This window comes from Sinocyclocheilus rhinocerous, unplaced genomic scaffold (assembly GCF_001515625.1).
Source record: "Sinocyclocheilus rhinocerous isolate Xijiao unplaced genomic scaffold, SAMN03320098_v1.1 scaffold90, whole genome shotgun sequence".
Taxonomy (NCBI): domain Eukaryota; kingdom Metazoa; phylum Chordata; class Actinopteri; order Cypriniformes; family Cyprinidae; genus Sinocyclocheilus; species Sinocyclocheilus rhinocerous.
The window spans coordinates 1,640,964-1,663,025 of record NW_015657969.1 but is presented as its reverse complement, the minus strand read 5'-3'; the positions used below and the strand labels follow the sequence as shown (position 1 = coordinate 1,663,025).

Here is a 22,062-nt window from a genome sequence, read left to right as displayed (position 1 = left end):
AATATACTATATTAAATATGTTAATTACTATATATATATTACACACACACACTAAATATTATATTATTGAGAGTATGTAGTATGTTGAAAGTGCAATTCATCATTAAAATAGAAAGGCATGTAGGAAATATGTAACACGGCAAGGCAAACGTTTGTTAAACTGTAAGTAATTTGTCTGTTTGTTTTTAACAAATTAATACATTTTATGTCAAACAAAGCAGATATATTCATCTTTAAATTTCCAAAGACAAAATAAAATCACAAAATATCCGCAAGAGGGCAGCAAGGACTTACATAATTAGAAAGCTCTGTAAAATGTTCAATAAGAACATTTTTACGTCGCAGTGCTGTAAATTATATTCAAAACCTGCCAATAAAGCGTATTCTTCACTACAAAATACCTTTAGATGATTTATTTAAACAAAAAGTTTTAGCAGTAAACACAAGTATAATTTCATACTACCATTAGCTGCATGCAAATAAAAAGGGCGTCAGCAGTTGCTGTTCAACAAGAGCGCGCTGCTCCGCCTACCTCTTTCCACCAATCAGCGGCGAGGCCGCGTGCGCAGATTCAAACCCGTTTCCGGAAGGAGGCTGGGCGCGAGATTCGGCGGGATGGACAAAAAATGACACAGAATGAGAGGAAAAAACACAGGCGCTGAGAACAGAGTGACAGTACAGAGGGGGTGTGCGCGCGCGTTCAAGGCGGGCAAGACTAACACAGAGTTATATTGATGGACTTTTTTCCTGTACTATTTTGAGATCGCATTGGAAGTATTATTTTTTTACTTTTATTATTTAATAACAAGCATTCTGGAAGGACGTTTTACGTTGTAATATTTATTGCATAATCGCTCTCGGGGATGTGACTGTACGGATCTGAAGCTTTTCACGGAAAATAGACACATGTGTGACAGTAGCATGTGTGGATAAATATCAGCTGTGTGTTTTGATTTCAAGAAGAATTGCAACATTGGATGTTTTAAAGACTTTTCCCTTTGAAAAGAACTGGGCTTGAACACAGTTGTCATGGCCAGTATGAAGTCTCGCAGGTGAGATGATGGATCTTATACGGTGCCTTGTAAACTTAATCAAAATCATATAAATAAGAATGATATTTGCTATCTTATGGATTGTGTGCAAATGTACAGATCTTATGTTGATGTCCAACTTACAAAACATCGGGATATCGTATAGATTGTTTAACGTTATATCTGGAGTTTTCAATATGAGTTCTTTGCGTCACAACAGAAATTGCTATGGCAACAGTAAAGCTCAAAATAAGAGTAATTAAGAATTTAATTGCACAATATCACCTAAAACGTTAATAAATGTTGATATTTGGTATGCTATGACAGTACGATCCCTGTGACGTATCATGTTACACCTGCTGACACACAAGGATGATCATGATCCAAAGACTCACTAAAAGTGTTAAAAAAAAATTTTTTTTATTGCTATATCTACAGTCATGTTTCCTCATGCCAAATGTAATTTGTCAAACCGTTTCTTAGTAGATTATTGTGTTAGCCTGAATGCTAGCGATTAGCCTAGCTGTCCCCTATTGAACAGTACAGCTGGAGTGAACTAGCATGCTAACCGGCTATTTCGTAAACTTGGTCCGAAAATTAAACGAAACTAGTGATCAGTGAATAAAAAAAGTTTTAAATTCATCTACAAGTGAGAGTGATCCCAAAACAGAAATATGGGAAGGTGCAAGTGCAAGTGGATTATGGTATTAGATGAACCAGTTGTGTCCTGCTGCCTTTATAGGTCATTACATAATAACTACATTATTAGACCATCAACATTTAGGTATAAAATAGGTTAAGCAGATCGTGAATATTTAATTACTTGTATCTTACTCTTTGTAAAAATGTACGTGTTTGTTATACTTTTACACTCAAATACATTTCTGAAAATGTATAAAGCCTATAATTCAGCTTGATTTGGAGGGATTAAGGAGGAAAAAATATAGTCACTAGAAATTAATATATAACTTATCAAATTTAGGGGTAAACAAGGTATTTAGAGGTAAACAAGAAGCATTTGACTATATATTAATCTGTGTATTAGAGTTGTAACTGAAGGACTGAGTATATCCATCTTGTGTGTAATATTTGACATACAAGCACTTATTCATATCTAGTTTGGTTTATAAAACTGTGCCAGTCCGATTTTCCAAACAATGATGTTTATAAAGGAAGGTGATGTGCAGCTTGGTTGTTGTACCTAAAAAAAAAAACATTATGTTATTTATGGATGAATGGAGATTTTAATGTGTGTGTGGCCCTGGTATTTTTTATTTTTTATTTTTTTATGTAAAAATGCAGAGGTTTCTGTAAGGCTCATGTTTAGGGGTAGGCTTAGTGTTAGGGGATATAGTATGCAGTTTGTACTGTATAAAAGTCATTATGTCTATGGAAAGACTCCATAAAACATGGAAACCCAACATGTGCATGCGTGTGTGAACCTCCCTTGTCCTCTCTTTGTTGCTATTAAATCAGGGGTTGGTAAATTTGTAAATTTATGTTTCACATATTGATGGAAGATATCTGAATGTAATTTAAAAAACTAGACCAGCTGCAGGCCTTAATCTGACAGACTAGAATTGTGTCCAGATCCTGTTTGCGTGCTTCCATTGGCCAGGCATTACTTTGGGCTGCCTCCTGACTGAATGATGCAAGCAAATCACCTCTGAAGCAAAACAGGCTTGTTCATCACCTCACCCCTTCCTCGAGGGTGGAGATCATACTAAAGCATGTTTCTTAAATGAAACACTTCTTTCATCGGGTGGCTTGTAATACTGAGAGCCAATGTTTCAATGCTAATTATGCAGACTGGCAGCAAGAAGGATTTTGGACTTCCATATTTGTACCGCTCTAGTCAAAGTTGGACTTTGGCCTAAAAATACACCTAAACACATTTTTTCCTCACAACTTTAGACTTTAGTTTACAGCAAGGCATTCTGGTAAAATGTGCTGTTGCATATTTTTTTAATGATTAGACTTCCTTGTTCCTTCCTTGCTCTTTTAGAAAATCTTTCAGCTCTGGAGCAAATAAGGCTTGAGCTTGGTTTATGTTGATAGTCACTATTAGCATCGGATAAATGGTTTTCCATCAAGTTTGTGCTCTGGTATCCCAGGGAGACTTAACTACCCAGTGCATGGTGTTGATTAAAAACTGTCTACCTCACTGCGTTGGTGAAATGTTACCAGGCAACAAGGCATTCCTATAGACTGAAGTCTTGGGCAAAGCAATTGTCACTTTGATTTACTTGTGTGGACATGACTTGAATGTGCTTTTTGTAAAGGTTTGGATAATGGAAAAAATTATTTTCAAATAAATATAAAAAATTTAAATGCAAACTAATGCACTGGAATAATTTAAATGATGCTTGAATTCACTTTTGTAGCTTGCATTGCCAACTTGCAGAGTAATTACACCCAGGCATGTCCTGTTTAATGAGCGGGCTGCTTTTCTAAACTATTTGCATCTCGTATCTACAGATGAGTGATCATGCTTGTCTGCTCAACGGTTTGTGTCAGGCAGACAGTTTGAGAGTAATGGCTTCTGTGAGATAATATTTGTCCAATAAGACGAAGTAGAAAACTCTGTGTTTGACTCTTCCTTTTCTGTAATATCTGTTTGTGTTATATGGCTGCAGTGAAGATGAGGATGATGAACGTCATTCTACGGACCCTGACAGCAGAGACTCCAAGAATTCCAAAAAGACCCTGTGCAAAATTAAATGGTCCCGGGATGAGGTACTTTATGCATGCATTTCTATGCTAATTTTAATTCTTCTACATACAATAGCATTCAAAAGTTTGGGGTCTGTACATTTATTTTTCTTAGAAATTAGTACTTCTATTCACCAAGGATGCATTCAATTGCTTAGAAGTGACAGTAAAGACATTTATTTTGTTACAAAATATTTCTATTTCATATAAATGCCGTTCTTTTGAACTTTCCTTTCATCAAAGAATCCTGAATATAAATGTATCATGGTTTCCACAAAAATATTTCTGTATTTTTATCAAATAAATGCAGTCTTGGTTGAGCATAAGGGACTTCTTTCAAAAACAATTAAAAAATCTTACTGACTACAACCTTTTGAATGGCAGTCTATGATATTTTAAGTTTCAAATGGGATAATACTAGGAAACTACTTGGGTTTATATGATGAAACAGGAAGGTGTGGGGAATTACAAAAGTGCTGTTAGTTTTGCTGTCACAGCTTGCTAGTTGTGTCTGAGATGGAAACCTCACGATATCTGTTTCATGCACAGGATGAGAAGCTAAAGAAGCTTGTTGAGCAACACGGAACTGATGCTTGGAAATTAATCGCCAATTATTTCCCAGTAAGTAACTTGCATGTATCAGCTGCTTAATCATTACTTTGAAAGCATTTTTAAAATGTGTCTGGAATATTCTAGTGGAGCTATGAAGTGCTTTTTTTATTATTTCACATACATATTAATCTTTCTGAAGGAGCCAATTTTCGGAAGTATAATTTAAAAGATTTCAAATGAAATTAAATGTTACTATACTGTACCATACTATACTATTTTATTATAAAAACATCCAAAAAGCCACATATCAAGTTCTTTATAAATATCTTTAGACTGAAAAATACTGTTGCAGTGGAAATACTAGATAGAATTTCAGTGGAACTATTGTTAAATGTATGTTGTATAGTTAGTGACAGGCCTGTGTGTTAGTAAAGATGTTATTATAGGTGTATTAGCTGCAGGTGTTGATGTGGGATTTTGTTGCACTTTGACAGACTAGGACAGATGGTCAATGTCAGCACCGTTGGCAAAAGGTGCTCAACCCGGAGCTGGTGAAAGGACCCTGGACAAAAGAGGAGGATCAGAGGGTAAGACAAGCCGGGTGTTCTGTGTCCTCAGAGGAAGACAGAGATGGATGAATAAATGGCAAAAATGACGGATTTGGGCGGGGTGTGATGATCTCATAGTCTTGATTCTGAGTTTTAGAGTGCAAAATTCATTGTTCTCCTCCTCTACCACCAAAAGAAATGAAAGCTTTTGTTGCAGTATCCTACAACACACTGTTTAGAAGTTGCATGACACCATTCCAGAAGAACTGACACTCTTATAAACATGAAAAGTCACTTTCTGCCCTATTCAGCTTATAATGTTAATAATCTAGAGGTTGTACATACACTACCGTTCAAAAGTTTGGGGTCAGTAAGACTTTTTTAAAAATGTTTTTGAAAGAAACCTCTTATGCTCACCAAGACTGCATTTGGCATCCATTACTCCAGTCTTTAGTGTCACTTGTGTTCTGATCATCTGTTTTACATCTCAACAGGTGATTGAGCTGGTTCACAAGTATGGGCCCAAACGGTGGTCAGTGATTGCCAAGCACTTACAGGGCCGCATAGGCAAACAGTGCCGAGAGCGCTGGCACAATCACCTCAACCCAGAAGTGAAGAAATCCTCCTGGACCCAGGAAGAGGATCATATTATCTATGAAGCTCATAAACGTCTGGGCAACCGGTGGGCTGAGATCTCAAAACTGCTTCCTGGACGGTAAAAAGCTCTATTTGAACTCAAAACCTATGCAGAATATAGAAGAATATCAGAATGTCTGTGTAGGTCAAAGAATGACCTTTACCTGACCGGACTCTTATAGGACAGACAACTCCATTAAGAATCATTGGAACTCCACCATGCGCAGGAAGGTGGAACATGAGGGTTATTTGCAGGAGAGCAGCAAGAGCTACAGCAGTGACCCTGGCCAGAAGAAACGACCCAAATCCAGTCCAACTGTGGAATATCAACATGACCAGAATCAAATGATCATGAGTGGCCAATCACAGGTGATAACACTCACAGTGAAGCTGTGTTTGCATCAGTATTATATGTGTCATACTTATTTTTTCATACATACATGAATTTACTTAAAATCTATTACCAGTAATTTTATAGATTATAGTTTATATTTAGGGATTAGAGTTATATATATATATTGCTATCGGTCAATATTTATTATGCATGCTAGTTTCCCTTATTTTTACATTTAGATTACTTTGCTATCATCTTAAGTTCATTTAATGTTAATGTTTAAAAACTCTAATAATTAATTATATTAATTCAAAATAAAATACCAAAAACTAAAATCAATTATTTTGAATGCTACAAGTGAATTTAGGCATCACAACATGATGCCTAAATTCACTTGTAGCATTTAAAATAATTGATTTTAGTTTTTGGTATTTTATTTTGAATTTATTTCGACAAAATATTATAGAATTTTAATATCATCCATTAATCTAACAATAATTTTCAACTGAAGCTCTATTTATGCTTAATTTAATAAATATCAGATGTGAAGTATTTAACATACAAGCTTTTATATTGTTTTTGATTGGCAGCCACCCAGATATCCGTATGGTTCACAAAGTGGCCAGTGTATGGAAAACATTAGTGTCGAGATCTCTAGCTTTATGTCGGTAAGTCCCATGGTGCAGTTCTCACAGCATGCTTCAATCTTTTCTATATCTCTGAACTTTCTGCTTTCTGAAGTCTGTTTGTCTTCTTTATTAATTAAAAAAAATCAATCTCATATGTTTGTGTATAATTGTTTAATCTGCATGTGTGTGGTGTGGTGTTAAACTGCTCCTTATGTGAATTTCACCAATGCAGTTTTACGAATTTGTATGCATTGTAAAATAGCTTTTGGAACATATTGGCATTAATGTAATGTAATATCAAAGACCTTAAAGGCATCTGAATCCTGAGTGGTTTTGCTTGGTGAAATTCAGGACCTTATAAAAGTCGCGTGAAATTGTCAGTAAAGTTTGTGTCTCGGTCTCTCTTTCCGCCTCTTCCCCCTGGATCTTCTTCCTCACAGCCTTGCCATGACGACCCAGACAAAGAGAAAAGAATTAAGGAGCTAGAGCTGTTGCTAATGTCAGCTGAGAGTGAAGTCAGAAGACAGTCGGGCCCTCGTGTAAGAAACACTGTGTGTGCGCGTAGAATAGTGCTCTATAGGTCCCATCGCCTTCCCTCATTCCCCATTTTACTCCCCCATACCCTCATTTCTACCCGCCTTCACTGCCTCCCTGCCTCACACCCTCCTTTGTGGTTTTATTGGCTAAAACTACAGCAAGTGACAGCTTTGAGGCATGAAAGCATGTTTTTTTTTTGCACTTATTTATTATTTGTAATATATTCTTCATATTATCTCAAAATTATATTCACTATACATATTTTCCCTGCATATTATAAGATATTTTATTATAAATAATATTATTAACTTAATAAGTTGGCATGTATTGTATGATTAAATATTAGCTTTTCATAAATATATTTTTCTTTGTTCATTCTGTTTGTTCTAAATACATTTTGTAGGTTAGGTGAAAACGAATGGTTTTAATTATTCTCCGTTTCCTTGTCCATTGTCAGTAAGAATGCAGTGTATCATTACCATAGAGAATAGATCGCTTTTATTCTTTGTTCAGTTAATATCATAAATGTTTACAAGAGAATTTAGCATATGGTCACAAAGTAATATGAAATTCACATATTATAAGTTAAGTAGTGTAGGTTTATTGGCTCAGATGTCAGATCACTGCAGTTTTATCTTGTTGATCTTTATTTATCTTATATTTTTATCATAATCTCTCTCTCCTCACTGACATGAATGTTTGGTTCTATACAGAATCCCCAGAGATACTCCAGCTGGACGGACAGCCTGCCCGATGATACCACCACCACAGAGAGTGTGGAGGGCAGAGGGGTCGAGCTGTGTCGTTTAGAGGAGGGCCAGCCTGCTACGATGCCTCTTCCTGTCTCTCCCAGCAAGTTCCTGGCTGCTGAGGCCAGTGCTGTGCTGTCCACACTAGAGACCATCCCAGAGTTTGCAGAGACCATGGAGCTTATTGACTCTGTAAGCAGAGAATTACAAAAATCTAGTATAATATGTATATACTATAGCATATTTGTATTATTTATGAAAATATGTTATAATATTTCTGTTATTTATACAAGTTGAATATTAATATTGCATTAATATTGTTATCAAAATAGTTAGTTCTGGACAATATTAAAATAAAACATCAAAAACTAAAATCAATTATTTTAAAGACCACAAGTAAATTTTAACAGCATGTTGTCCGATATCTGATATAGTACTATACCTAGGGTTGGGTATCGTTTGGGGTTTTTTCGATAACGGTGCCAAATCGATACTTTTAAAACGGTTCCGGTGCATAAACGGTGCCTGAACCGATACTTGTTAAAAAATAAATAAAAATTCCCCCAAAAAATGATGGATTGGCCATTAGAATAGAAATAGAATAGAGAGTGCAAATGTTAGAGGGTCAAGTTTTTTATCTGATCTTGTAAGATGTGCTCCCTTTACACAGAGTGCGTGTGATCGCGAAATTGAAAGTGAAAGTAAACAGTGCAAACGCTCATTCAAAAATATTTAAATACACCGCATCCTGAGAGCGCTCCCTGATGCGCCAAAATTATACACAATATTAGAATGCTTAAAGTAGCATATGGAAAATATTTTCTGCCTCATTCTGTGACAAGTAGCCTCATCAGATCACAAAAGAAAACATTTGACTGGTGTTGTGGAGTAAAAATGTTATACTTTTTCTCTTTTGTTAGACAACAGGTTTAGAAATGTGAATACAAGGGAGGTTTAGCTTTAGGCATTTTAATTTAAGCATGTTTAGCTTAGTTAAAGGGGTCATATGATGCTATTTTAAAGATCATTATTTTGTGTGTTTGGTGTAACAGAATATGTTGACATGCTTTAATGTTCAAAAAACATATTTTGAAGAATGTTGGTAACCAAACAGTTTATGGTTTACAGTAGCCACAGTATGCAAAAATACAATGGCTACCATCAACTGTTTGGTTACCTACACTCTTCAAAATATATTTTTCTGTGCTCAAACACTCATACAGGTTTGGAACAACTTGATGTAAGGAAATGATGACAATTTAAATTTTTTGGCCAAATGAAGCCTTTAAGTTTTCTGTAACATTATGTTCACATATGCAAACGTTGCATTATCTAATTAAATATGCACTCATTTGCATATATTTCCAGAATAATAAACTGAACATTGCATAAAGCCTGGTCCAATTTTTTTTTTACATATTAGAGTTAAAGGCTTTTACTGAGGGGATCTCTCTTTTAATCGCTCCATAAATCACAAAATACCGCCAGAAAAAAACCACCATATTTAGAGGTTACAGTGGGTACGGAAAGTATTCAGACCCCCTTAAATTTTTCACTTTTTGTTATATTGCAGCCATTTGCTAAAATCATTTAAGTTAATTTTTTTTCCTCATTAATGTACACATAGCACCCCATATTGACAGAAAAACACAGAATTGTTGACATTTTTGCAGATTTATTAAAAAAGAAAAACTGAAATATCACATGGTCTTAAGTATTCAGACCCTTTGCTGTGACACTCATATATTTAACTCAGGTGCTGTCCATTTGTTCTGATCATCCTTGAGATGGTTCTACACCTTCATTTGAGTCCAGCTGTGTTTGATTATACTGATTGGACTTGATTAGGAAAGCCACACACCTGTCTATATAAGACCTTACAGCTCACAGTGCATGTCAGAGCAAATGAGAATCATGAGGTCAAAGGAATTGCCTGAAGAGCTCAGAGACAGAATTGTGGCAAGGCACAGATCTGGCCAAGGTTACAAAAAACTTTCTGCTGCACTTAAGGTTCCTAAGAGCACGGTGGCCTCCATAATCCTTAAATGGAAGACGTTTGGGATGACCAGAACCCTTCCTAGAGCTGGCTGTCCGGCCAAACTGAGCTATCGGGGGAGAAGAGCCTTGGTGAGAGAGGTAAAGAAGAACCCAAAGATCACTGTGGCTGAGCTCCAGAGATGCAGTCGGGAGATGGGAGAAAGTTGTAGAAAGTCAACCATCACTGCAGCCCTCCACCAGTCGGGGCTTTATGGCAGAGTGGCCCGACGGAAGCCTCTCCTCAGTTCAAGACACATGAAAGCCCGCATGGAGTTTGCTAAAAAAACACCTGAAGGACTCCAAGATGGTGAGAAATAAGATTCTCTGGTCTGATGAGACCAAGATAGAACTTTTTGGCCTTAATTCTAAGCGGTATGTGTGGAGAAAACCAGGCACCTGTCCAATACAGTCCCAACAGTGAAGCATGGTGGTGGCAGCATCATGCTGTGGGGGTGTTTTTCAGCTGCAGGGACAGGACGACTGGTTGCAATCGAGGGAAAGATGAATGCGGCCAAGTACAGGGATATCCTGGACGAAAACCTTCTCCAGAGTGCTCAGGACCTCAGACTGGAACTAAGGTTTACCTTCCAACAAGACAATGACCCTAAGCACACAGCTAAAATAATGAAGGAGTGGCTTCACAACAACTCTGTGACTGTTCTTGAATGGCCCAGCCAGAGCCCTGACTTAAACTCAATTGAGCATCTCTGGAGAGACCTAAAAATGGCTGTCCACCAACGTTTACCATCCAACCTGACAGAACTGGAGTGGATCTGCAAGAGGGAATGGCAGAGGATCCCCAAATCCAGGTGTGAATAACTTGTTGCATCTTTCCCAAAAAGACTCATGGCTGTATTGGATCAAAAGGGTGCTTCTACTAAATACTGAGCATTTTTCAGTTTTTCTTTTTTAATAAATTTGCAAAAATGTCAACAATTCTGTGTTTTTCTGTCAATATGGGGTGCTGTGTGTACATTAATGAGGAAAAAAAATTAACTTAAATGATTTTAGCAAATGGCTGCAATATAACAAAGAGTGAAAAATTTAAGGGGGTCTGAATACTTTCCGTACCCACTGTAGGTACCGGTGCCATATTGGTACCGGGTTTCGGTACCCAACCCTAACTGTACCTATAATTTGCATCCCTAAAAAAATATATATATATAGATAAATTCATTGTTTTTGAAACTGCATTTGGTCTTTTTTCCAAAGTGTCACACCCTTAAAGTATGTTCAACTTAAAAATGGTGGTATTTATTTTAGGTTGGGTATGAATTTATAATAGATGTAACCGATTTCATATTTTCTATTTTTCCCAGTTGCCTTTTTACCGTATTTTTGATTAAATACTGTAAAGTATACTTGTGTCAATACTGCTTACATATAATTTACTCATCATCATAAATTTAGTTATTTAGTTCAGTTTAGTAAAATGATATCAAAGATGCATATTTTTACTCATCACCTAATGAAAGTATGGTAAATGTTTTGCATATGTTTTCATGCTTCAGGATCCTTTGGCCTGGAGTGATGTGACCAGCTTTGATCTCACTGAGGGAGGCCCCTTTCCAAAGTCCACTAACCCCACTGATGTTTGTACGACCCTGGAGAGGTGCACAGAAAGCCTGGCCTATCCAATAAATGCTCCCACTGTCCCCGCGATGAGCAGGCAGTGTGCTGCGGTGAACCAGGGCAAGTCTGTGGCTCCTTCTAACACCTGCATGGACAGATTCAGCTCTCCACCACCGTCCATCATGACAAAGAAGAGGAGAGAGAGAGGAGATCAGTCACCTGCAGATGAAAGGAGCTGTGCATACATAGACAACAGTGGGAACTCACCAAAAAACACCCCTGTCAAAGGCCTGCCATTCTCACCCTCTCAGGTATGGCTAGATTTATAACACAAAACACCTTTTAGGCCACAGAAATGTTTGAATTCAGTCAAAACTTTTATTTTTCACCCATTTAGTTCTTCAATGTGTCTGGTGGTGAGCCCTTGAGCCTCGACAATCCTGCTTTTACATCCACTCCAGTGTGTGGACAGAAATGCCTCCTCAACACACCCCATCATAGAGAGACCACACCAAAACACCAGAAGGAGAATGCAGGGTCAGGCATTATTCTTCACCTCTGCTGTTTGAGAATATCGAGCTGACAATCTCAGAATCAAGAAATGACTGATACTATTGTCTTTACAGATTCAGGACCCCAAAACTCCATAAGAACATCACAGTCCACACTCCAAGAACACCCACTCCTTTCAAAAACGCCCTGGCCGCCCAGGAGAAGATGCATGGCCCGTTAAGAATGGTGGTAAGTCCGAATGAAAAACATTTTGAAGCTGTGTCATCATTAAGAGGCCTACAGCTATTTATATATATTTGTCAAAAAAAATTGTATATAAATATATAATATTTTAACAATCCCAAAAACAGGCTTCATTTTTCAATTTCTTTGAATTTTTAGGTTAAATATTAACTTGATAGGTTACATAAGTTTCACCTATAAAGGCTATTCATACGTTTATCCGGTGCTTCGCTCGTTATTTTGCCTTTTGATATGTTACATTTGTGTGTTCAGCCCCAACCACTGGCACTTCTTGAGGAGGACATCAGAGAGGTTCTGAAAGAGGAAACCGGGGCTGACATCTTCACACAAGTGCAGAACCAACCTCAGTACAGATCTTATGAGGTACAGGCCACTTTCTTACATATTTGTTCTCACAGTCATGCAAATGGGTTTAGCTTAAATGTTCAACAGCTTTTACCTAATGTTAACTCTTAAATTGAACACTCGTTTTTATTTTTAAACTGTGTCATTTGGGGTTCACAGCAGATGGATGCTCCAGCAAGGAAAGTCAGAAAGTCTTTGGTACTGGACAGCTGGGAAAAAGGCTGTTTAAATGTACAACTGTTTCCACAACAGCAGATTAACAACAATGGAGCGGTAAGGCCGTTATCCTACTTTACAAACTAACGATGCTTCATTAGTGTTTTTTCCTTTTTGAGTTTGCAATGCTTTTGTTTTCCCTCTTCGCCTCTCTTTTAGTCTCGCAGTGACGACCTACTGACCAGATCCATGCTCATGATGCCATTGACAGAGAAAGAGGAGAACTCTTGCTCTCCTGCATCCCTGAAGGAATCATTTTCCATAGTTCACTCCCTCAGCCCACAGGACAAGAGAGGAAACTTGACCCAAAGGAGCCCACCTTACCAAACACCCGCTCTGGTAATTCACTCATTTCACTCAGGAAAGAATCTGATAAGACATTAATCTATTTATATCCAATATAGCCAACACATAATTGACTTTCATTAACCCAAAATAAAATGTAATTAAATTTTGCATTTTTAAGAAACCTTTTTTTAACATTTGTTTTTCATTTATTTTTTCTTTTATTTATTTATATATATATATTTATATATCTATATATTTTTTTGCCCTAGCTTAATTTCAGTTTGCTAATAATAATAAAGCAACTATAATATATGTATAATAATAAATAATTATAGTTGTTTTAGTTAACAATAACAACACCTGGTCAAGCTCAAATACCTATTTACATAACCAACAGGTCAACAGCGAGTGGGAGGCGGTGGTTTTTGGGAAAACGGAGGATCAGCTGATCATGACCGAGCAGGCCAGGCGTTACTTAAACACCAACCCCACCACCTGCATTTCCAGAGCTCTCGTCCTTTGAACGTCATTACTGCACTACAGCAACCCTCCTCTTTTCCTCTATCACACCGACATTTAACCTCTCAGACAATCTGGTGAAGGAAACAGAAAACACTCACTATGATGTTTGCTAAACACCTATTGATATAACAATGTACCGCTTAAGAAAAAAAAAATGTATTGAAATGTAGTCATATGTAGTCAAAATACAAATAGCACTAGATTTGCAGAATTTAGCTAACAGTATTTTAACAGTTATTTTTATCCATTTTTAGTGTGCTGATTTTAAGGGCTGCTTTCAATTAACTTTTTAAAGAAGGAATAAATCATATAATTGACATTTTCAGATAGTTTTTAAGCTCTTTTTAGAGGATTTTAGAGACTGGTGTTAAGGATAGGTGAGCACTGGCAGTATTGCACTACTGTGGTTGTTTGTTAGGGTGAGGAGCAGAGACAGTGTTGAGGAGTAACTGGATAGCACTTGCAACGTAATCGTTTCCGCTCCAAACGTAACAAAGGTTCCACCCCGATTACTTTTATTTTATTTAAAAAAAAATTTTTTTACGAGTAGGACACTCACTGAATGTATTGTATAGCATGAATCTGCTAAGTTAACGTCTACTGGAAGGTACCTCGATCAATTTATTTTTGTGTTCCTTTTTTTTTTTTGCTCCAAAGTGAAGGTTGTTTAAATGAATTGTACTTGGAGAGGCGTAAAATTGTTGACTTGCATGTTTGCAACTGAAGTATAAATCCAGCATCTTCGCTGCTTATAAAAATGTTCTCAGTTTAGCCAAAATCATGTTTGGTACCGATATTAATGCACATGTTGCATTATAAATAACACGTTCCAAGAACAGATACGTAGATGAGATTTTTTCGTTTAGAGCTGTAGGTTCTATTTATTAAATCTTTACAAATTTATTTATTTCAAAGATATAAAGAAAATAATTAATTATATATCTTTTCTGTTAAATATTTGACTACCTTCCATTACATATTTCTGATTTCAATAACACTGCCACTAATTTCTTGGCCTGTACAGTAAGTTTAAGATCCTTTCAAAGGTTCCGTCCTCTTTACACCAATTGGTTGACCGTGAAAGTAGCAGCAAGCAGCATTCAGCCTCCAAAATGTGGGGAAATTGCACTTTTTTAAAAATATATAAATGTTGGTTTGTCATTAATATCTATTGTTTTATGCCCTCTGTAGTGTTTACATTTTGTTGTATGTGGGGATTTTTATTGGTGGCTGAATGTATTTAAACATATCATTAACACTGACATGTCAGGACGTCATCTGAAGGGAAAAATGGTGTAAACGTAGTTTCTCTCTTCCACTTTCTCGCTCTGGAAAAACGTTTGTAAGGTTTTGCTCGCTGCTACTGAGAGTTACGGAATGGACACAAGCACAATTGGCTGAAGGAAGTGTAGGACAATTGCTTTGCTCTCATATGAAGTGAAATGTTGAATGAAATGTCTTGCTTTATTATTTTACACTGAGAAGAACCCATGTAAAATAGTTTCAGGTTATTCACAATGATAAGTTAGTCTGAGCAAAAGAAAAACCCTTATGCTGAAGGATTTGGCAGTATTAGAGTTACATTTTGGGTTACAAATAACACATTTGTCTTATTCAAATTGAGGAAAATGTTTTGTAAAAAGTTTATTTTTGCTAATTGTAACCCGATATTGGAATGCAAAAACTGACCATCTGTATTCAAAGAAACACTACGCGTGTCCCTCACCGTATCTTTGTTACCGAAAGATTCATTTATTTTGGCTCACGTAACATTGTAGATAACTGTTTAATATGTCTTCGCTTGTCTTCATTTTACTGTCAAAATGTTTGTTGGTCTGTAGACTTGAGGGAAGCAAGAATATGTAGCAATCTGACATGCATGAAAACAAGCAGCACACTTCAACTGACACTCATTTCTCATGCAATGTTGCGTATTTGACATTATTTTCCGCTGAACAATTATAACCTGCTTCTTTGATATTACAACCAACTCGCCAATAGCCATGTTGTCATTCACATACCTAAAAATAAAAAATATGCTCTTCAAAATGTGCCATTTGTGTATTTTTCTTTATAGGTCTTGGCTTATTCTCTGAAACTGATTCAAACAGTATTTAACTTTTTGATTGACAGCACTTCCATCCTTCCCAGCACCTAATTTTTCATCTAATAATCACCTTCTCATTCATGTCACACTGCAAAAGACCTCAAAGAGTCCTGTTCTCTTCTGAAGGCCAGGTGTTTACAGCGGTAATGGAAGTTGAGGTCTCTTGAGTTGATGGTTATCCGCTGTCACTGGGCCGGGGGGGTGGCGCAATCTCTGCCCTTGGGGTCCGTGGACCCACACCCTCCCTGAACAACACAGCTCTCCACAGGTCAGCTGCTCTCTCTAAAGAGGCCCACTCGCCCATGAAATAATGTCTTTTGGCTCTATTGTTCTGCATGTCTGTTGGTTTTGCAGGCCCATTCACTCAATTTCCCCTGAATAGAGGGGCACAAGGCCCCACTGACATGCCTTCTGCTGCTGACGGCCATTACAAGCCTATAACACATGTGCTCTTATATGTTTCTTTCAAATTTAGAGAACACTTTGCTATTGTATTTTTCAGATGGTCAATGCAGGCTTGAGAGATGTCAAAGGCCCATTGGGGATAAATTGGTTGGCTGGTTTGGGCTTTTGTACAGTGCACCGTGTGCTTGATGGCTACTGAAGCCATTTTGGCTCAACGCAAAACAAACACCTGTTGTATTCTCTGACAGTGATGTGTAAATTTAGAAAGAACTTTAATCTTTAGGTTGAAATCCAAGCCTTGACCTTGATTGATGTGATTATTGGTCTACAAGTAGAAAAAATGCCTCTGCGTTTACTGTCCGGCTTATACATTTACTGTAATATTTATGTGTACTATTTGTGATGGCTTTATGTATTTGGGATGTTTCAAGGAGGAGAAGTTCTGAAAAAGAACTGGGAACATATTATTGAATACATTGTCTTGTTAATCACGGGTCTAAAATATTTGTTGTAAATTTATATTAATATTTTATAAATTTATATTGTGAATAAGGACCTTTAAAATATGTATCCAGTAATAGCAAACGAATGAAAAAGGCATGGAAATTCAAAAGCTAACTACCTCTTTTCATGATGAATCTACAGTGACACAATGGGAAAAAAAATTATCGAGTCAATGTGAATTTTCAGTCTTTATTAATGAGTATACAATATATATAAAAATAATGACAAGAAAACAAATGTGTTCTGATTTACAAGCAAACGACTCTTATGAACTGATTCTTTTTAGTGAATCAATAATACCATAGTTCACCCAAAAGTGAAAATTGTAACATTACTCACCCTCTTGTTGTTCCAAAACTGTTGACTTTCTTCTGAAAAATGTTGGTAACCAAACCTATTTGGTTATGCATTGTATGGACAAAAGGACATAGACATTTCTTAAAATATCTTTTATGTTCCACAGAGGAAAGAAAGTTATACAGGTTTGGAACCACATGAGGGTGAGTAAATGATGAAAGACATTTAGGCAAACTAGGTCCATCAAACGTAAATAGTATCATTACTGACTGATATGACAAATTATTCTCTGAAAAACTGACAAAACCACTCTGAATGAATATTGGTCACTCTTTTTCCTAATATAATTTTTTATTTAACTGCAATAATGATCTTCCATGTATAATCTCATGAGCGGGAATATCACCATGCACACTTTGCATGTATGTGTGTGTGTTTAGAGGTGTCCCAGTGCAGCATGTGGTACAGAGCTATCCCGTGAAGTCCCTCCCTTGGGTCTGTGTGCATATTGCCTGCCATTGTGTGCAGTAGACAGCAGATGGTAGGCTATGGCAGCAGTGACAAACCCAGTCATCTGGCAGGCACCCACAGTTCAGGCGGGAAACCCAGGCATAGTGTTCCACTGCCAAAGGAGCCTATTAATATAGGTCAGTCTTTCCAATAGTTATGACTGCCTGACTGCTGAGAGGTTGGACACTGAGCTGGCCAGGCACATAGCTATACTGTAGAAGCCTGAGCTATAAATAAGCTCATTTAGATAGGTGATTTTTGAGTTTCGAGAGCAAAAGGGGGGCCTTTTAAAAAACAGAGGCCTATTTGTGCTGTGTATAGTGTTCATATACAGTGTAAGTATGAATGATTCTGCTGCGCACACAGTTTAGTATGGAAGCCTGTCTCTGTCACAAAATAAAAAGATAAAAAAAGGTAATTGCAACTTTTTTTTTTTTTTTTCACAATTCCCATATCTCATAATTTTGAGTTAACATGTTGGAATTTATTCTTTCTCAGAATTGCGAGTTTATGACTCACAATTCTTGTTATTTCTTGCAATACCTTGCATTTTCGAGTTTTATCTTGTAGTTCTAATTTTATTTTTCTCAGAATTTTCTCACAGTTCTATCTTTTGCCAGAAATGCGAGTCTATATCTACAATTCTGACTTTTTTGGGGGGGATTCTTGAGTTTTTATCTCTTTCGTGGACAAAAGGATCTGTCTATGTTACAACATGCATATTTCCTTCAATAAGTGTTTTGGTACATTCAATTTCATATTACTAGTGCACAAAATCATATTACATTCACAAAATGCATTTTGTGATTCTAAATGCAAATTGTTATAACTCACAATTCTGAGAATGTCAGAATTGTGAGATGTTAACTCAAAACTGTAAGATATAAACTTCGAATTATGAGAAATAAAGTCATAAAAGTCGTCGCAATTACTTTTTTTTTGTTTTTTATTCTGGGGCAGAAATTGGGGCTTCCATAGTATAGACCCTGCACTGCTAATGAAACAGGATGCAACTCCAAAAGTGGTCCAAGACAGATTTTGTCTTGTTTGAATGGGCTGTCCTGGTGAGGAGACACCTGGTGAATGGGGTGGTGGTTGTGAACACTGTGTTCTATGGGTGGGGCAGATCTAAATCTTTCTCCAGACGAACAGCTGTTCCTCAGGTGAGCTGCAGGACACATATGCTGCAAGATGAACACTTCGCAGACTGACTGTATGCATGCTTTTTTGTGTTCTTATTTACTCTTTTGCAATTTTGAAGGTCCTGAAGTGCAGTAGCACATCAATATGACATCAACAGTCACTGCATCAGTGGATTAGGGTTAATAAGGTTCTGTAAGAGCCCTGTATAAGGGTCCAGGAGAAAGCTGAAGTCATTGTGACCAGTAAGCCAAGCTTAGCAGATGGCCAAGGCATCTTATTAAGCTAAAAACTGAGAAAAGTCAGTTACTGGGGCTGATTCAAAGGAAACAGTAGCAAAAAGTTAATCTTATAATATATATGGCGTGCATGATGAGCACTTAATTTCAAACTTAAGTACAAGGATTGGATTTGGTGGCTTTTCTAGAAAAGCAGCCAGACTGGTCCATGGGAAGATAATTATTGCTGTTACATTAAATACATGTTAGTGATTGAGAAGTTTGACATGTTTATTGATCTGACTTTTTCTGTGCCACTGAACAGCAACAAGGCAAGAAAAAAAGTGATTATTTTTATTTTTATTCACAATATAGAATGTATTCTAGCCAATATATATAAAAATAATAATAATATACAAAAATATACAAATCAACCAATGCATAGAAATAGGTGTTTGTTAGAATTATGTTATTGAAGCTATTAAACTCAAATACACTGTAAAAATAGATATTTTTTAAAGTTGATCAAAGATTATAGTAGTGCGTTTTACAAGAAATTTTGCTGTCTAAAGTTTTGATGACTTTGAATTTAAACCTATCCTATTCAGAAAAAAAGACATTTGGAATTTAGTTTTTTCTGTATCATAGTTTTTGGAACATATGACTTAATATAATAAATATTAAATGTTACTAATATTTACAAATAAAAATATATATTTTTTAAAATATTTCTGTCACTGATAGCTGTACAACAATATTTATCATGACATTGAGTCATCAAGTGCAATTATAACTTATTATTTATGCAATAAAAAATGTCTGCCTGAATTGAAAGACTAAATCCTTAAAATATCTAATGAACATTACTTCAGTATTATTTAAATATCTAGTTCAAGACTATGTAGTGTTTTGACTTTGTTTTAAAATGTATATTATCAAATTACTACAATCTGACAGTATTAAGGCAAACATTACTGAGCAATGAACTGAATATTTATGCACACTATTTATTTATGCACACTTATTAAGATACAGTGTGGTAAAAAAAAATATTTTAAGTGTTTTAATTGCCCCAACTACCTTTACAACTTTTAACATTACGACTACTAAATTAAATATGAAATATTATGATTAATTCTGTCTAAATGCAAATATATTGCTGTTACCTTTGGCACATATATACATGCTCCTTATACCAAAAGATGACATGTAGTAGTCTTTGAATTATGAAGGAAAATAATTGCCTCCAGTCTCCCCCAATATAATATCACGGGGCTGATAATGAGTTATTAAGAATAAGAATACGCATCTAAAACAGCTACTGTACTACTTCTCCTATGCCTTCTGTAAAGGAAGAGTCATTCAATCAGCCTCAAAAGCCCCATTGGTGGCCCCTGGCAGTGGCTATTCCTATGGTGCTTGGACAAGATCCTCTGGAGCAAGCTGGGATAGCTGTGTGCCTGGGCCTCACGTCTGACTGCCAGGAAAGCGCCCTCCTCCCTATCGTCCCCCCCAGGGGACTTGTAGCCTGCCTCTGCTGGGGAACACAAAGAGGAAACAACAAGCACAAAGGCCCTGTTTATTCCTGATGACCCAGATTCCAGCGCTTTGACGAGGGGAGACAAGTGACAGGCTGTTCAGCATTGGTCCAGGACCATCACCAATCAAAGGACCACAGCGAGGTTTAATCTGCCACACCTTGACCACTCAAAACAGGGTCTCGACAAGCCCCCCGAACCCAGAGAGTCACCACATAGGAATTCACACCGGTGAAAAGTGTGAAATTGCACTGGCAGCGTTGTTTTATTAGTTGAGAAAAGGCATGAAAAGGCTTTCTATTGAATTAAGAACTGTATATAAACATGTTTCCTGCTCAATTTATACACTACGGTTTAACTTTTTATTATCAATGTTGAAAACAGTTTTTTGCTGCTAAATATCTTTATATATATATACATTCATACATATATCCCTATATATGTATAGGGATATATGTATGAATGTATGGGGTGGGGGGGCTTACAAATAAATGCTGTTTTCAATTTTTCTATTCATCAAAGAATACAGAAAAATATAATAATGATATTTATTTTAATTTTAATTTTTAAAACAATATTTATTTAATTGTAATATTTAGCAGCACAATTGTTTGCAATATTGATAACAAAGAACTATTATTAATAATTCAGCATCAATAATAATTGATTTTGCACCAATTCAGCATATTCCAATAATTTTTGTTATGGCTGCAGAAAATTCAGCTTTGCCATCACAGAAGTACATTTTTAATAATTCAGCTCCAATAATTGATAATAATTGTGCACCAATTCAGCAATCATTTTTATATGACACTGAGAAAAGTGAAAGAAAATACAGCTTTGCCATCAGAATGCTTTTCATTGTAAAAAAAAAAAAAATAGAAAACAGGTCTTTTAAATGGTAATAATATTTTACTATACTATTTTTTAAACTGTATTTTTCATCAAATATAAGCCTTGGTGTGAATAAGACACTTTTTTTTTCAACAAAACATTTTTAAAAATTCTTAATTATTCCAAACTTTTGACTGGCGGTGTATATAAAATTCATATAAGCCATCAGGGAGGGTCCATTGTGCAAGAATTGATCAGGCCTGGTGTTCTATCTGTGTGCATTATTAGCTAATGAGCTATGAGCCACCTGTTTAGGGAGTGGGATGCTGGGAGGGGGAGCAGGCAGCTGCCTGTGTGTGTCGTTGGGGGTCGACCTGTGTAAAGATCTGTAATTTGCAGACTCATTATGTATGATGGCAAACTCACCCCTTGTTGCCCTCCCCCAGAATCACTGCCATTCTTAATGAGCTCATCCCTCTAGAAACATAATCAAAAGCTAAATCACAAAGACAATCAGGTTATTTCGTCCTGTGCTAAATTGCTCCACTTTGTTAAACAAATGTGCTGCAGAAGGAATATAGTGTATGAAATATAGTGTTGCATATTCATAAAATTAAGAGTTTGCGTCACTGTCCGAGCTTATATGTTTGGCATGACTCAACTCAGTAACGCACGTGTCACCGTGAAGCAGCCCTGCTGGCCGTCTTGTAGTGTTGGGTCGTTCTTGAACGATTAATGTGACTCGGGAAGAACGAGTCGTCTCGGGGAGTGATTCGTTCAGTCGCGCATGCGCAACATCCTATAGGTTCTGTACTGGAATTAGTCAAGTAGTTCATCTGGTTCGAGTCTTCGGGTTTTTCCGAGTCGTTCGTTCATCACGTGACAGCCGCATACGCTTACCCTATGCAGTCTGAGCCGGAAAGAGAATTGATTAGTTCATCCATCGAGTCTTCGGGTTTTTCGAGTAGATCGTTCATCACGTGACAGCCCTATACGCTTTAACCAATGCAGTCTGAGCCGGAAAGAGAATTAATTAGTTCTTTTT

General features: G+C 36.6%; 1 protein-coding gene across 2 annotated transcripts; it reads left to right on the top strand.

Annotated features, from left to right (window-relative positions):
* The first annotated feature begins 523 nt into the window (after window positions 1-523).
* Window positions 524-14,310, top strand: LOC107721887 (v-myb avian myeloblastosis viral oncogene homolog-like 1). Of its 2 annotated transcripts, XM_016530086.1 has the most exons (16): window positions 524-1,052; window positions 3,668-3,767; window positions 4,293-4,364; window positions 4,790-4,882; window positions 5,338-5,558; window positions 5,662-5,848; window positions 6,404-6,481; window positions 6,883-6,981; window positions 7,693-7,920; window positions 11,277-11,648; window positions 11,735-11,874; window positions 11,964-12,078; window positions 12,346-12,456; window positions 12,598-12,711; window positions 12,814-12,993; window positions 13,340-14,310. In XM_016530086.1, the coding sequence occupies exons 1-16, from the start codon at window positions 1,030-1,032 to the stop codon at window positions 13,463-13,465; spliced, it is 2,259 nt and encodes a 752-aa protein (XP_016385572.1). In that variant the 5' UTR covers window positions 524-1,029; the 3' UTR covers window positions 13,466-14,310. The 2 variants fall into 2 exon arrangements, with proteins under 2 accessions (XP_016385572.1, XP_016385573.1); XM_016530087.1 differs by lacking the exon at window positions 6,883-6,981.
* The last annotated feature ends 7,752 nt before the right edge of the window (window positions 14,311-22,062 follow it).